The following is a 15258-nucleotide window of genomic DNA, read 5'->3' on the forward strand; positions in this document are numbered from 1 at the left end:
AAGATCAGCTACTCCTTTAACCGACTAGCAGAGATTTATATTCAGGATATAGTTCGTTCTCACGGAGTGCCAATGTCTATAGTGTCAGATCAAGACCCGCATTTCACGTCACGATTTTGAAGAAACTTGTAGGAGGTTCTAGGGTCTCAGTTATCTTTCAGCACGACGTTCCATCCTCAGTTAGATGGGGAGACTGAGAGGACGATTTAGATATTAGAAGATATGTTTCAAGCATACGTGCTGGATTTTAGGGGTAGTTGGACCTAGTTTATGCCACTGGTGGAGTTCGCATACAATAACAGCTATCAATCCAGCATTGGCATGGCACCGTTTGAGGCGCTCTATGGTAGGAGATGTCGTTCTCCTTTATATTGGGATAAGATGGGTGAGCAGCGAGTTGTGGGGCCAGAGTTAGTGCAGCAAGCATATGATAAGGTTCGACTCATCAAAGATAGAATCAGTGCAGTTCAAAGCCAACAGAAGAGTTACTCCAATAACTGTTGTAGGGAATTGGAGTTTGATATCGGTAATCAAGTATTTTTGAAAATAGTTCCGTTAAAAGGGGTTATGAGATTTGGAAGGAAGGGTAAACTTAGCCCTATGTTCATTGTTCCGTTCGAGATTCTAGAGAAAGTGGGGTCGGTTGCCTACAGGTTAGCTTTTCCACTTATGTTGTCCAGGATACACAACATATTTCATGTCTCCATGCTGAGGAAATACATCCCATACCCTTCTCATGTAATCGGTTATGGTGTATTAAAGCTCAGTGATTCACTAGTGTATGAGGAGGTGCCAGTACAAATTTTGGACAGGAAAGAGCAGGAATTATGTAATAAGAAGATTCCTCTAGTAAAAGTTCTGTGGAGAAATCACGTAATAGAAGAAATTTTTTGGGAGCTCAAGGAACATATAAGGCAGAAATATTCATATTTATTTAGTGGAATCTTGTTGTAAGTGTTTATGAAATATTTCTTTTGCAGGTTAGTTAATGTATGTAATAGTTTAGTTAGTAAGTATTTTAGTTTTGGGAGAATTTTATTTTATATATGTAATCTCCCAGAACTCTGAATGTAACCATGGTATTCCTCTGCCATAAATGAGGGTAGATAATAAAATAAGTAAACTGTTTGCCTTTAGGGGATGGTGAAACATATGGATAATAAATTTCGAGGACAAAATTTTTATAAGGAGGGGAGAATGTAAAAACCTGATGAATAAGCGTTCGTCGACGAACTTCCTTCATGGCCGAGTCAACAAGTCGACGAAGTGACGTGGCTCGTCAACAAGTGCAAGTGTATAAATTGCTCAAACTTGGTTTTCAGCGCAAAAATTTCACATGGAACCTCTTCTCTCTAAGATTTTGGGCCAGATTCTTGTCGGTTCGATAATCCAAGGCCGCCACAACACTCCTAGGAAAATTTTCTTCAAGTCTGCTGGAGTGGATCGTTGGTGGAGCTAACTTGGATTCTATCCCAATTTCAAGGTAAGACTTTTTATTCAATATTTGGCTTTCCTATAGTTGTAGAAAATATAGTACTCAAAAAAATACTGAAGTTTTGTTCATGAAGATATTTTTTTCAGGTAGTTGAACGGGGAATCCTATGGGTGTAGGACTAGTCATTGTAGGGGCTTTTCAGTGGTCAGGTAAGGGAGTAAACTAAAGTTGTATATTTCCATGAAAATTATTATTATTTAATAGCAGGTTTATGTTTAGAAAAGCATGTATTATATATAAGTATGTTTGTGTAAATATATATTTGGGAAAATACTATTGTTACACAGGAATATGTATTTTTAGTATGAAATGCCAAGAAATGTGATTTCAGAACAGAATTCATGATTTTATTCAGTTTGTGTGGCCTGAATATTATTTTATGCAAATTGTATTATGTTAAGTCAATTTTACAGGAAAAGCATATTTGCAATTATTTCAAGAATAACATGATAATATAGTAAATCATGATTTCAGAATGTATGATAAAGAGCATATTTATTCAGATCAGTATGTATGTTATGTTCGGCGCAAGGCCATGATTGATAGTCCGCGCAAGGCCGCAGTTATGCATGTTATTCGGCGCAAGGCCATAGTTATGAATATATTCGGTGCAATGCCGTAATTATTTATGTTATTACAAAATTTAGAAAATGCTATCAATCTATTTATGTTAAAACAGTATATGATCATGTATTATATGTTATCAGAACCCGGATGATAGTTCAAATCAATTATTAGGAGCACGGTACCGTAGTTATACAGTTCAGTTCAAACTTGTGCTAACCGCCCCTACTAGTAGAGGGGGTGGGAGATGGATAGTCGATGTGGTTTTTAGTGTAGAGTTGCAGACGTCCACCTAACATTCTGGATCAGGGTGTGGCGGGCCCATCATACTTACAGACATTTTTTACTCGATAGTGGTCGGCCACCTATTGTCGGGTCGCGCCTTCAAGCTGCACAACCCGTCATGGGGGTAATACATGACATCAGTTAGCTATTCATCCTAGGTAAATTTCAGAATTACTAGTTATATCAGATGATTTTATGAATAGTGAAATACAGTATGATTTAGTAAACCATGAAATTATATATTTACTTAGTTATGTTATTATCAGTGTTTCCAAGCATATGACATGTATGGTATATTTATTATAGCACGTAAATATTCATGTTGTCACACAACTGTATTTAATTTATTTCTCTTACTGAGAGGTGTCTCACCCCAACTTAAACCATTTTAGGGAACCCAGAACGATAGGCGAACCGAGCCCACCGTTGAAGCAGTTTTTACTACCCCGCTAGGAGCGTAAGTTTTGAACTAGGATCAGCTGGGTTTTTTTTTTTGGTATTAGATCCTAGTTTCATCTTTTGGTGATTTTTAGGATTGTATATTTAAAAAGTATATGGTGGAATGCAGGTACTCTAGTATATTCTGTTATATGGTTGAGTGGTTGAAACTTATGTTTACTGCTGCTTAGGTTTCCACTATGTATGATAGGTGTATCCCAATGACCCAAGGGTTTGAGTTGACTTTATTATGTTTTAAATTAATGATGTTTAGTATGATTGATAATGTAGTAAATTAGGCAGGTTGTTACAAAGACAACGCCGCATGTATAACTCAATTGAGAGGAGGATACAAAAAGGGTGATAGAACAAAACATATCTCTCCGAAATTTTTCTATACACATGAACTCCAGAAGAATGGTGATATAGATGTACAACAGATCCGATCAAGTGATAATCTAACAGATTTATTCACCAAGGCTTTGCCAACTACAATATTCCAGAGACTAGCACATCTTATCGGAATGAGATATTATAAGGATCTTAACAGGATAAGTTAATATATGAGTGACAGCCAAGGAGAAGTGTTATAAACGACAGGCAGCTTGACAATTTATAAATGATAGCTGCTAGCTACCAATAATAGTGGCTGCCACTTGAAAGGAAAAAAAAATAAAAATCTTACCTGTGTTGTGAATGAAGTGATGACTGTCCCCTTTGTCTCCCTCTCACATCACTCCCATGTCTTCTTCCATTCGTCTCCCTCTTCTCTCCATCTCTCAATTCCACTCAATTATTTTCCTCCGAGGAGAAGACACAAAGAAGAATACATGCACAAGATAAGCAGAAGTGAGCAGAGAGTAGAGGGCATGAAGAAAAACACACAGAAACTGAGGAAAGAAAGAAAGAAGAGAAAAAAGTGAGATATTTTATATAAGATAAGATAGGGAGAAATTTGTACAAACCCAGATACATGTTGTAATTTCTCTTAACATAGTGGATTACTGATATCATCTGTCCGTGGAATATGTATAAACCGAACCACGTAAATCCGATTTCACTTCTTACTTATTTTTTGTTTGTCTTCATTACTTTCTGTTCATCTCCATTTATTTATTATTAATTTTTGTATTATTTTATAACAGTTTCATAGTTTTTAAAAATACAAGTCATATTTGAAAAACTCGGGTGCTGTTGAATTTTAGCCAAAGCATAATCCTATCCCTGTCTCCCATTTCATTTGAAAGTTGGAACCCTCCATCTCCACTGCGCAATCTGCTCCTCTGCTCCAACTTATACTATTGGCGGTGGCACTGGCGGGCTGCCATAGGCGCCGTCTACTCGCCGGCAGCGAGCTCCACCGGCAAGCTCCATGCCCAGCAGCAGGTTAGCCCAATCCTATCTCTGTGTGTGTGTGTGTGTGCGCGCGCGCGCGTCGCACTTTTTTATGCAAATTTGGATGTGTTACCTTCGATCCGAGAAATGTTTTGGGAAGAGGTACTCCGAGAAAAAGAAAAGATAAATAATTTAAACAAAGATGTGTGTGTGTGTGTGTTTTTTTTTTTCCCCCTTTGTTTTGGTATTTTCTGTTGCCTGCAGTGTTGAGGGGCAATTTTTTTCCTTATCCAGTGGTCCACGCAGTAGTTCCCCTCCTTTACAATGCGTCTGCCGGTGCAATTCCATTGTTGATGGTTGAGATTTCGCCTGTTTTCCAAACGGAGCTCCCTGGCTCAAAGGGCGATGTTAATAGAATATTGCAGTGTCGTCGCAAGGTTCCCCTCATTTTGATTACTCCATTGTCTTTAGCAATGGTATTGTAAGAAGGACCTTCCATTTGGATTTGGTGCTAACAACTATTATTACAAACCCTCCCGCTCACTCCCGATCCCATTTCACTGTTTCGCCTTCCATGTCTGCTATTTCTTTGGGGTTCATGGCCATGTTTGAGCTCTGTTGCAACTTGGGTTATTGCTAGATTTCATGTTTCCGGTGACTGCATGAAGTTAGGTTTGGGCAATATAGAGCATAGAGGCTAATGGGTAGTATTATGACAATTAAATACTTTATGATTTTTAATACTAAATTTAGTTCCCACTTCCCACAGGAAGCTGATTGTGGGAATAATGGATTAAAACAAGAAATTGGGTTGCTCTGATAAGTCTATGTCAATGCAATATCTAGAAGCAGCATACTCTAGATATACACGTTTTGTTGCTTTCCTGTTTGTTTTTTTGTCTTAAAGACTGTTAATAATTATGTAAACAAAGGAGCATCGCAGTCCAGGGTAATTATCATTAGAAAAGAACATAGATGTAATCGCAATCTAGTTTTGAATCAAATTACATTTCTTAAGAGTTGCAAATTTTACTGATTTTGGCAAAATTTGAACTGCAAGGATCTCAAATCCCTCCTCAATAGGGGGTCTAAAAGTCAAAGAATTCATCTTCTGCTATACTTCTTAGACAACATGTATATTTTTGACTCATTGGTCTCTTCAGCCCCAGTCTCACATTAAAATTTAAATGTACACTTTTCATTGCTTTCCTGTTTGTTTTTCATCTCAAGGACTGTTAATAAGCATGTAAAAAGAGAAGTAGCATTCACTTCCCTGGGCCAGTATCATGAGAAAAGAATATAGATGGAATTGTCATCTAATTTGTCATGAGAAATTTCATTTCTGAAGAATTGCAGATTTAACTAATTTTTGAGAAATTTCAACTGCAAAGATCTCAAGTCCCTTCTCGATAGAGGATCTGAAAGTTGAGAATTTCATCTGCACTTGCATCTCTTATTCAACTTGTATATGTTGAGTTCTTCAGCCCTAATAACGCATTAAAATTTTTAAATCTTCATTTCATGACTTACCATGCTATGTTTGTCCAGACATCAACAGTTAAGAGAGGAATAAAATGACAATGTCATGGTCTGCAACAGCTCTTCCTTTTAATCGAATTCCTCCATTCACTGATGATGTTACTGCTGCTGCTCCAATTTGTATCTCCATCATCAATATTTCCGAAGCATTTAGTCCAAAACGAAATTGGGTTGGTTTCTTTGTCTCTGAGAAACATTCGAAAGCAAGTACTTGTTTGGCTCATTCAAAGGAGAAAACTGTAGTGCATGCCTACCAGGGAGTGTGGGAAGAGCCTGATGATGGTAGTGGCAGTGAATATGATGAGGATGAAAATGAAAAAATGGAAGAAGATGACATGGATTTTGAGAGCGACTGGGAAGAAGAGACAGTTGCTTCCAGTGCAGCTGACACTTATAATGGGTCCACAATAAATAAGTATGAAGAAGATTTTGCAAAAGGTTGTTAGCTTCTTATCACCCTTGTTTTATTTAAAATGTTACTTTTGTTTTCCTTTTGGCTGATTTTTTATTTTGCGCAGAAATGAAAGCAAACATATAATCTTGAAGGTTATTTTCATTCTAAAAGGAGTTGATTATTTAAAAACCTTTTTCTTGCCAATTTTAGAGTTGAAAGATTGATGTAGCATGTCATATTTCAATATTAAAACAATAAAACAAAAAATATTGTTCTAGGTTGGTACTTTGCCCCATGTTTGGTAAGGGTGTCAGGAATGTAGTACATGTGTGAGGAATATAGTACATAAGTATGGTTTCATGATCTAATTGTCTGGTCTTTAGAGTGTCATATCCGTATGCCTCTTATTTACTTCTTCCTCACCTCTAGGCTCTATCTAGTCATCCTGTTGTATGATCCCCTGACATCCCCCTCCACATTTTACCTTTAGCCAAAAACAATATTTGTTGTCATTTAAAGTTTTTTGTGAACTGGCATTGGGTATTCCTGTCATCTATTTATTCTTAAGCAGAATTAAATTGAAAGTTGTTCACATACTTTTCTCAGCCAAAAGATAAAGCTATCACTAAAATGTATCCTGTGATGCAACCACGATCCATGGATCCTTAAATAAGGATTTTTTTTTTTTTTTTTTGGATTACGCACCGGGTTCCACATGTCCGTTTTACGGTCCACGTTACTAATCTCATGCCCCTTGAAGCCGACCTCACAACTCCAAAGAAAGGTAAATTTCAGGAATTCAGGGGCGGAAACAAACCCGAGAGGGTTTGAACACCTAATCTCTTGAGAGGCACTCCCGCAGCCCGCACTACCACCTGAACCACACCCTGGGGGTTAAATAAGGAATTTTTAGTGATAGCTCTGATAAGCATTCAGTTTGGGAATAATTTATTTATAAAACGTTGTAGGTATATCAATTTTGGAATGCAATTTCTTGCAACTGTGCATCTGTCAGCCTGATTCTAATCTCATTTTCCTTCTTTATGGAAACTTTTATATATTGAACTCCCCCACTTTGTTGTTCAGCATTTATTGAACTATTATGGTAACCATTTGGATCTTCATCTTTACCATGTCTATCATTCCATGTCTTTCTACATCAGCACTGATTCTGGTTGAGCAAGTTTTTGACTAGCTTTTGATTGGACACAAAGATGGGTGCATCGAGGATGGTGAATAGAGAGCTTAGCTCTGATTACATGATTGGGGGGTGAAGGGTGCAAATCTTAACCATATGTGTCTCCATCTCCTCCTTTGCCTCTTCTACCACCAAATATTCTTTTCATATTCATCACTGTTCGAGGTTAACCCCCACACTTTTTACCAAAGAAGCTTCCAATTTCTTACGACTGTGCATCTGTCAGCCTGATTCTAATCTCAATTAAATTCTGCTTTCCAAACTCATGGACTTGATATGAGATCTAATCCTGCTGCATTTGGATAGATTCCTTCCTGTTTAAGTTGTGATGCACCATGCCATTTCCCCCTACTTTGTAGTCCTTTGAACTCCTATTGATATTTTATCTTTGTTATTCACGTATGAACTTCTGGGTTAAGAGCTAACAATTTGCTTCCATTTTCTGATGCTTTCCAGAGGTTGAGCAGCTTTTGGAACCTGAAGAGAGGGCCATTTTGGAGCAGAACACAGCTCCTAATCTGAGCAAAATCTCAACAGTAAATTATAAATTCACTGGGCAACATCTGGTCTTTGTTCAAAAAGTTTCTTTTAAGGAATAAAAAAAAAAATTCCATGGGCATGGTTGCTGTCTGTTGCGCTGGTCACCTGCCTCATAATCTACTATAATCACTTAAGAGCATATTCTTCTTAGTTGCTTAATGCTGGCTAGTTACAGACGCATTTTCTGATTAAACAAATTAAAATTTTTATTTGTTGAGTCTTTGTATGTTTGATACCCAGGAAAAATGGAGCCCATTTCATTCTCTTGCACTATCAGGACAGATTCATTTCATGGACAAACTACTTGAAGACAGCCTCGATATTGACATTGTCGACAAAGTAAGTTCAGTTCATATGTTATTTCCACACCCTAAATATTCAATATTGCGGCAGTTTTACCTGGAGCAACAAGTCTGAGTTAATGTCATGCAATAGTATGGTTTCACTGCCCTACATAAGGCCATTATTGGTAAAAAGGAGGCTGTTATTAGTCATCTTTTGAGGAAAGGTGCCAGTCCTCATGTCAGAGATCTGGTAAGAATATTCTTTCTTTATTGTTACATCCTTCCATATCTTTTTCTTCCATTTTTTAATCTGCTTGATTATCCTTGCAACAGGATGGTGCTACACCGCTTCATTATGCAGTTCAAGTTGGCGCCTTCCAGACTGTGAAATTATTGATCAAATATAAGGTTGATGTGAATGCTGCAGATGATGTAAGTCTTGGTTTATTTATCCTAATCCCTCTATCCATTTGTTATAGTTTCCTATGCTGCATTTTTCCAATTTATTCTTGCAGGATGGATGGACTCCACTGCACATTGCCATGCAAAGCAGAAGTAGAGATATAGCAAAAGTTTTGTTAGTGAATGGTGCAGATAAGACGAGAAGAAATAAGGTAAAATAGCTGTAGATTTCACTGCTAATGCTGATGGTATAAGTTGCAAACTTTATGGAAGTCATCTCTTTGGCTTATCATCCTTTTGTGTGGCTTGAGTTTTGAGTTCTGTCACTTGCTTTCTGTGATGTTCCTTCCTTTGTGTACCATGGAAATTTGTATCCAATGTCATAGGGCAGTAGTATCTCTAGAGCATTGATACATTGGCAAACAAAGTTTCTGGAATCTTTTTAGCTACAGAAATGGCTTTTAACTTGGGATTCTTTCTGAATAAAATAAATGGAAATGCAGTGATCAGAAAAATTTCTGCTAGAATTGTAGGATTGCTGCGAATAATTTTGAAATATGTTTCTGCACTTAACTATTGTTGCACAGACTATTGTAATTATGATAATCTTCCTTCTTTTAAAAATATTTCTGAATATTGAATAATCTGATAAAAATGTTTGAATTTCTTCAGTTAAATATTTTGAATCAATTCATTTATTCTATAAAGGAATTGGGGTATTTTTTTAATGTTGCATGATAGACGATACCACGGCTGCTCTTCTGACTGAGTTGCGGTTAAGGTGTGAAGGGTATGATCCTTCACTTTACTTTTATTTAAATTTTTATGTGAAAAATGTTTACTGAAAGAATAATTATGACAATAGTTTCAACTTGACCAGTTTCCTGTTTTGTGGGTATATTTTTTATCTAGTCATCATATATTTATACCTATAATGTGTCACCAACTTCTTATCGCCAACCATACATTATAGAAAATATGCAACAATAATAAAGGCATTGAAAACATGAAATATTATTCTGTTGTACTTCCAAAATACTGGATTAAGGCTCCTTGCAATTGTATTTTCAGAATGGAAAAACTGCACTGGATCTAAGTTTTTGTTACGGTAAAGATTTCAAGTCTTATGACCTTGCTAAGTTACTGAAGGTTGTGCCTGCAAACAGTGATCTTTGATTGGCAGTGAGCATCAACAACAATGGTACATAAGTTTTGTCCATCAATACTCTTGCTCCTTGGTAGATTATTTAGTGCTAATTTGATATGCTTTCTTTTATTTCAAAGCAGAGAGAGACTATTAATTTTCATCATGAAGCTGAAGTCAGCATATGCTTCAAGGATTAGAGCATGCTCTCACCACGAGGATTTGGTTTAGAGGATGAATTGATCTGAAGCAGCTTTAAAAGCTGGCTCGGTTTGACAATATTGACAGCGCATTTTGAATCAAAGTAGTTGAAATGCAGATGATTTGTTAAAAGTGAATTTGTTTATTGGGGGCATTAGAATGAAATGGATTTAGAATGAAATTTTATATGGTGAATATCTAAAATTATAATGACTAATTTCATTCTATTTCATTCCCCTTTCTTGACACCAAACAAATCATGATAAAATCATGGATTCTGCATTTCTTCTTTGTAACTTAGTCAAAGAATTTGTGAAAGGAGTGATAAAACTAAATTCATTCTGGGTTAGTGAATAGTGCTCTGGATTCATTACCCCATGGGCTGCATTCATAGGGTTGATATATGCATTCTTTTTGAAAGGAAGACTGACAAAGAATTCTGAATTCTTCCACAATAACTTTGAACATTTTTTTAAAAATTCACTGTGGCTGTATACATAGTTTGCCTGGATTAATTAGGCCTTGATTTCTTCCAAAGACTGAGTGATATGGAAGATATTAGAGGTCTTGGTTCATTGCAAAAGATACAACAACAACAACAACAAAATCAAGTATTAGTTCCACTAGGTAGGGTCAACTGTATGAATCCTTTTTTGCCAATTTATGCGATCATGGATCATTTCTTTTGATAGATTCAAAGATATTAAATCTTTACTCACAATCTCCTCCTAAGTTATTTTAGGTCTATCCCTGTTCCTTCTACTGCCCCCCACAGCAATTAAGTCACTCTTTCTCACAGGTGCACTATGTAGTCTACGTTGCAAGTGTTTATACCATCTAAGTCATCCCTTCCTTATCTTATTTTTTATAGGAGTTACACCTAATTTACCACGAATATGTTCATTTCTTAATTTATGTTTCAATGTTATACCACTCATCCATCTAAATATTCTCATCTCGGTTACTTTTACTTTTTGGATATTATGTTTCTTCGTCGCCTAACATTTCGATCCATATAGTATAGCTGGTCTTATAACAAAACTTCTTATTCAATTTAAAGAGTATTCTACGATCACATAACACACTTGAAGTATTTCTCCATTTTATCTAACTTGCTTTAATTTTATGTATTACATTATTTTCAATTTCTCCTTCAGCTTGTATAATAGATCCAAGGTATCGAAATCTACAATTTTTTTTTTATCATTAAGTTTAACTTTGTCTTCAATATTACTTCTATCATTACTAAAATTACATTTCATGTATTCTGTCTTATTTCTACTTATCTTAAAGCCTTTAAATTACAAAACTTCTCTCCATAATTTTAACCTAGCCTATACTCCGTCCTTAGTTTCATCAATTAATACAATATCATTTACAAACAACATACACTATGAAACCTTCTTTTGAATACTCTTAGTCAATTGTTTCATCATTAAAACAAAAAGATAATGACTCAAAGCAGATCCTTGATGCACATCTATGGTGATTGGAAATTCTTTAGTTTCTTCATCTATTGTCTTTACACTAGTCATTACTCTATCGTACACATGCTTTCTCAAGGTCAATAAATATCATATGCAAGTCTTTCTTTTTTTTTCCTAAATTTTTTCATTAATCTTTTTAAAAGATAAATAACTTTTGAGGTAGATCTCTTAAGAGTAAAATCAAATTGATTTTCTGAGACAATCGTTTCTAACCTTAATCTTTGTTCTATTACCATATCTCATAGTTTCATCATATGAATCATAAGTTTAATTCCACTATAGTTATTGCAATTTTGAATATCTTCTTTATTTTTGTATATAGGTCTTAAAATATTTTTCCTCAATTCATTCGTCATTTTCTTACTTTTTACAATTGTATTAAATAAATTAGTTAATCATATAATTTTGTTATCACTTAAGCATTTTCAAACTTCAATTGAGATGTTATGGTTCCATAACTTTCACATTTTTCATCTTTTTTAGTGTAAACTTAACTTCATTAACTATAATTTTGCGAATAAGTCTCATATTTTTAGTCTTTTCCTCATTTAAGAATTCTAAGTTTAAGTCTTCTATTTGGTTTTCATTAAATAACTTACTAAAGTAACTTCGCCATCTTTTTTTATTGTCTTCGCCCTTAACCAAGATAATATCATATCCTCACTTTTTATACATTTTACATTTCCTAAGTCCTTACTCTTCCTTTCTCTAGTTTTAGCAAATTTAAATATATCTATTTTTTTTTTCTTTTTTTGTACCTAATCTATCATATAAACTATTAAATGATCTATATTTAGATTCACTAACAGTATTTTTTGCATCTTTTCTTGTCTTCTTATATTTTTTATAGTCATCTTTATTTCTATATTTTTACCACGTTTTATATTAAATTCTTTTTGTCTTTATGATTTTTTGTACATCTTTATCTCACTACCAATTTTCTTTACTATTCGAAAATCTTCTTTTTAATTTACCTAAAATCGTTTTTGCTACCTTTTTAATAGAGTTGGCAAATCTATTCCAAAGAGTATATGTATTTATCCCATCCTCTATGGTACAATCCCCATTTTTGATCATTTTATTTTTAAATTTTATTATATTTTCTCCTTTTAGGTTCCACCATCTAGTTCTTTTACACTAGTTTATTTTATCCTCTTTATTTCAATTTTTAATACATAAATCTAATACTAAGACTTTATGTTGTGAGGTTAAGTTTTCATCTAGAATAACTTTACAATCCTTACATGATAAACGATCTACCCTCTTAGTTAAAAAAATTTATTTGACTTCTATTTTGTCGACTTTTAAAGGTTATTAAATGTTCTTCTCTCTTTTTAAAGCAGATATTCATTATACTAAAATCATATGACATAGCGAAGTCTAAAATCATCTCTCCAAACTTATTTTTGTTTCCATATCCATATCCTCCATATATCCTCTCATTATTTTTATTATCATTTTCAATGTGTCCATTCAGATCTCTTCTTATAAATATTTTCTCAGTCACTGGTATGTTTTATATAATACTATCTGTATTATATAATTATCTTTTAAGATTTTTTGTTAAGCCAACTTGAGGAGTATAAGTACTAATGATATTTATTATCTCTTGTTATAATACCATCTTGATTTTTATAATTATATCTCTTACTCTAATTATATTCACAACGCTATTTTTTAAGTTTTTGTTTATAATAATTTTTATGTCTTTCTTTTTAAATGTACCAAAGTTTAGATCTTGATTTATCAATTTCTCTAGTTTTCTCCCTTATCCACTTAGTTTCTTAAAGGCAAATTATATTAATTTTTCTTCTGATCGTTGTATCCACAATTTCCATGCTTTTATCTGTAAATGTCCCTATATTCCAAGTTGCTAATCTAATTCTAGTTTCCTAAACTAACGTCTTTACCTGCCCACGTCCAAAATGATATAGGAACCTTCACATATTTGACACCGTACCTGGGCGTCGACACGACGTGTTGCTTTGGGGTAATGACCTAATCCACCCTCATCTACTTTTCGTTACACCCGGGTGGTTCAAGTGCAATGCATCGCTCGTAGGGAACGTCCAAACAAATATTCGGTGAGGATTCATATCATAGTGATCTGACAAATTTTACGCTGACTATTAGCTACCTAACGTAACACGCCTCCTTTAACTGGACTTGGGATATGACCAAAATTTTAATCATTATTTTGTCTACTAGACCTTATTTAGGTGTTGTGTGATGTTGAACCCAATGAGGAGATCTTTGGTATGGAGAAGAAGCTTGTTTCTTTCTTTGGATTTTTTTTTTTAAATATTTAAACTCTCTTTGCAGTCTTTTAACAGCTGGGCGCTGAATAAATGTTATGGGTTGTCCTATTCTTGCCCCATTAACAATGTTGTTATTATATATTTTTGTTTTGTATATTCTTACTTTGTTCCATTTCAAGAACTAAACTTCATGTAAAAGAATGCTTCTTCTTTATCAAATTATGTCAACAACTTTTTTTTTTTTTAAATTACATAAAAACTCCAGCCTCCACCAAGTCCTTCAAACCCCCTGGTGCGGCATCAAATCTATGGATCAGCGTCCTCACCCTCGGTCTCGCTGAACAGGTAAAGTTCGGAATGCAGACATGGCTTGACGTTCGGCCAATCCGATCCCCGAGACACATCTCCATTACCATTTACGGTTCCCGCTGGCTCACAGAGTAAATTCTCACCATCCACAGTTCTTGCTGACTCACATAATAAATTCTCACCATCCACAGGTACTACTGGTTCCGTGAGTGTATCTACCTGGAATTAAACCTCCGATACTTCTTATGTGTTGATGTTTTTCCACTTGATGAGGTTCGTTTTTTGTAACATGAATGCTCCTAAAGTTTGACATTACACTTTTATGAGAAATTGAGCATCAAGTTACAGGCTAGGTACAAGATCTCATGATCAATTAGGGATTTAGGGAATGTGGGGATGATGTAGTTTTGAGTTCCATTTTCATTTATCTTTAATGGGAAAAAAACAAGGGTACTAAATCATGCTACTACAATGGAGGTTGTAGCTTAAAAGCATACCAACTACTTACTTCTATGAGTATGAAAAATAATGTGTACAATAAAAAGTGGAAAACATGATAATAAGAATAATAGTATTACTGTTAATATTAATAATCATGCAATTGCAAAAAACAAACTTTATTCATATTTTCATTACGTCGAGGGGTGAGTATTCAATCGGTTAAGTGAATTCGGTTAATTAACTAAATATTCAAAAAAATTTGGTTAAAAATATCATTAATTGAATCAATCAAAATTTCATATTTAACTAAATTCAAAACCGATTGAATTGAGTTTCAGTTAAATATTATATATATTTTAATATATAATATATATATATAATTATTTATTATTAATTTATATTATTCAGTGAATTTGGTTAACTGAATTATTCAAATCCAAAAATCGAACCGAAAACTAAAAATTGAATTTCAACAAAAGTTAAAAATCAAAACGAATAAATTTTTAATCAAACCGAATCGACTGAATTAACTTGATTAATTCAGTTTTAACTAAATTATGCTTACCCCTAATCAGTTTTAACTGAAATTATGCTCGCTCCTAATTACATGAATGAGAAATATATGATCATAAAACAAATATTATTTTTTAAAAAGCAGAACTTAAAAGCATTTTAAAAAGAAAAAAAATAAAAAGGAAAGAAAAATATAAATAAATTTACTTTTCTTGTTTGATTATCAAATTGAGTAAGAAAGAAAATAAAAAATATACATATCAAATCAATGAACAAAATTTTGATTTTGTCTTAAAATACAAAAAATAAAATTTGAAACTCTTAAATTAAAATTATATATTTTAATTTTAATCCTATTGATAAAATGTGAATGCTAAAGGAATAAAAAATTTTAATTTTGTATTAATTAGTTTACGTGCTCATTTGGTTCG

The 15258-nt window shown here is 33.9% G+C and overlaps 1 protein-coding gene across 3 annotated transcripts; it reads left to right on the plus strand.

Moving 5' to 3' along the window:
- The first annotated feature begins 5668 nt into the window (after positions 1-5668).
- On the plus strand, positions 5669-10055 carry LOC131168544 (ankyrin repeat domain-containing protein EMB506, chloroplastic). 3 transcript variants are annotated; one of them, XM_058128052.1, is made up of 8 exons: positions 5669-6094; positions 7705-7784; positions 8029-8127; positions 8224-8322; positions 8406-8504; positions 8588-8686; positions 9546-9675; positions 9759-10055. In XM_058128052.1, the coding sequence occupies exons 1-7, from the start codon at positions 5692-5694 to the stop codon at positions 9648-9650; spliced, it is 984 nt and encodes a 327-aa protein (XP_057984035.1). In that variant the 5' UTR covers positions 5669-5691; the 3' UTR covers positions 9651-9675; positions 9759-10055. The 3 variants fall into 3 exon arrangements, with proteins under 3 accessions (XP_057984035.1, XP_057984033.1, XP_057984034.1); XM_058128050.1 differs by having other exon boundaries at positions 9762-10055; XM_058128051.1 differs by having other exon boundaries at positions 9546-9656; positions 9764-10055.
- Positions 10056-15258: the final 5203 nt, after the last annotated feature.

Source organism: Malania oleifera, chromosome 11, assembly GCF_029873635.1.
Source record: "Malania oleifera isolate guangnan ecotype guangnan chromosome 11, ASM2987363v1, whole genome shotgun sequence".
NCBI lineage: Eukaryota > Viridiplantae > Streptophyta > Magnoliopsida > Santalales > Ximeniaceae > Malania > Malania oleifera.

Coding starts and splice junctions, on each gene's coding strand:
- LOC131168544 (XM_058128052.1), top strand. CDS start 5,692: ATGACAATGTCATGGTCTGCAACAGCTCTTCCTTTTAATCGAATTCCT. Junction 8,505..8,587: donor ATGTGAATGCTGCAGATGAT/GTAAGTCTTGGT, acceptor TTATTCTTGCAG/GATGGATGGACTCCACTGCA. Junction 8,687..9,545: donor ATAAGACGAGAAGAAATAAG/GTAAAATAGCTG, acceptor TTGTATTTTCAG/AATGGAAAAACTGCACTGGA.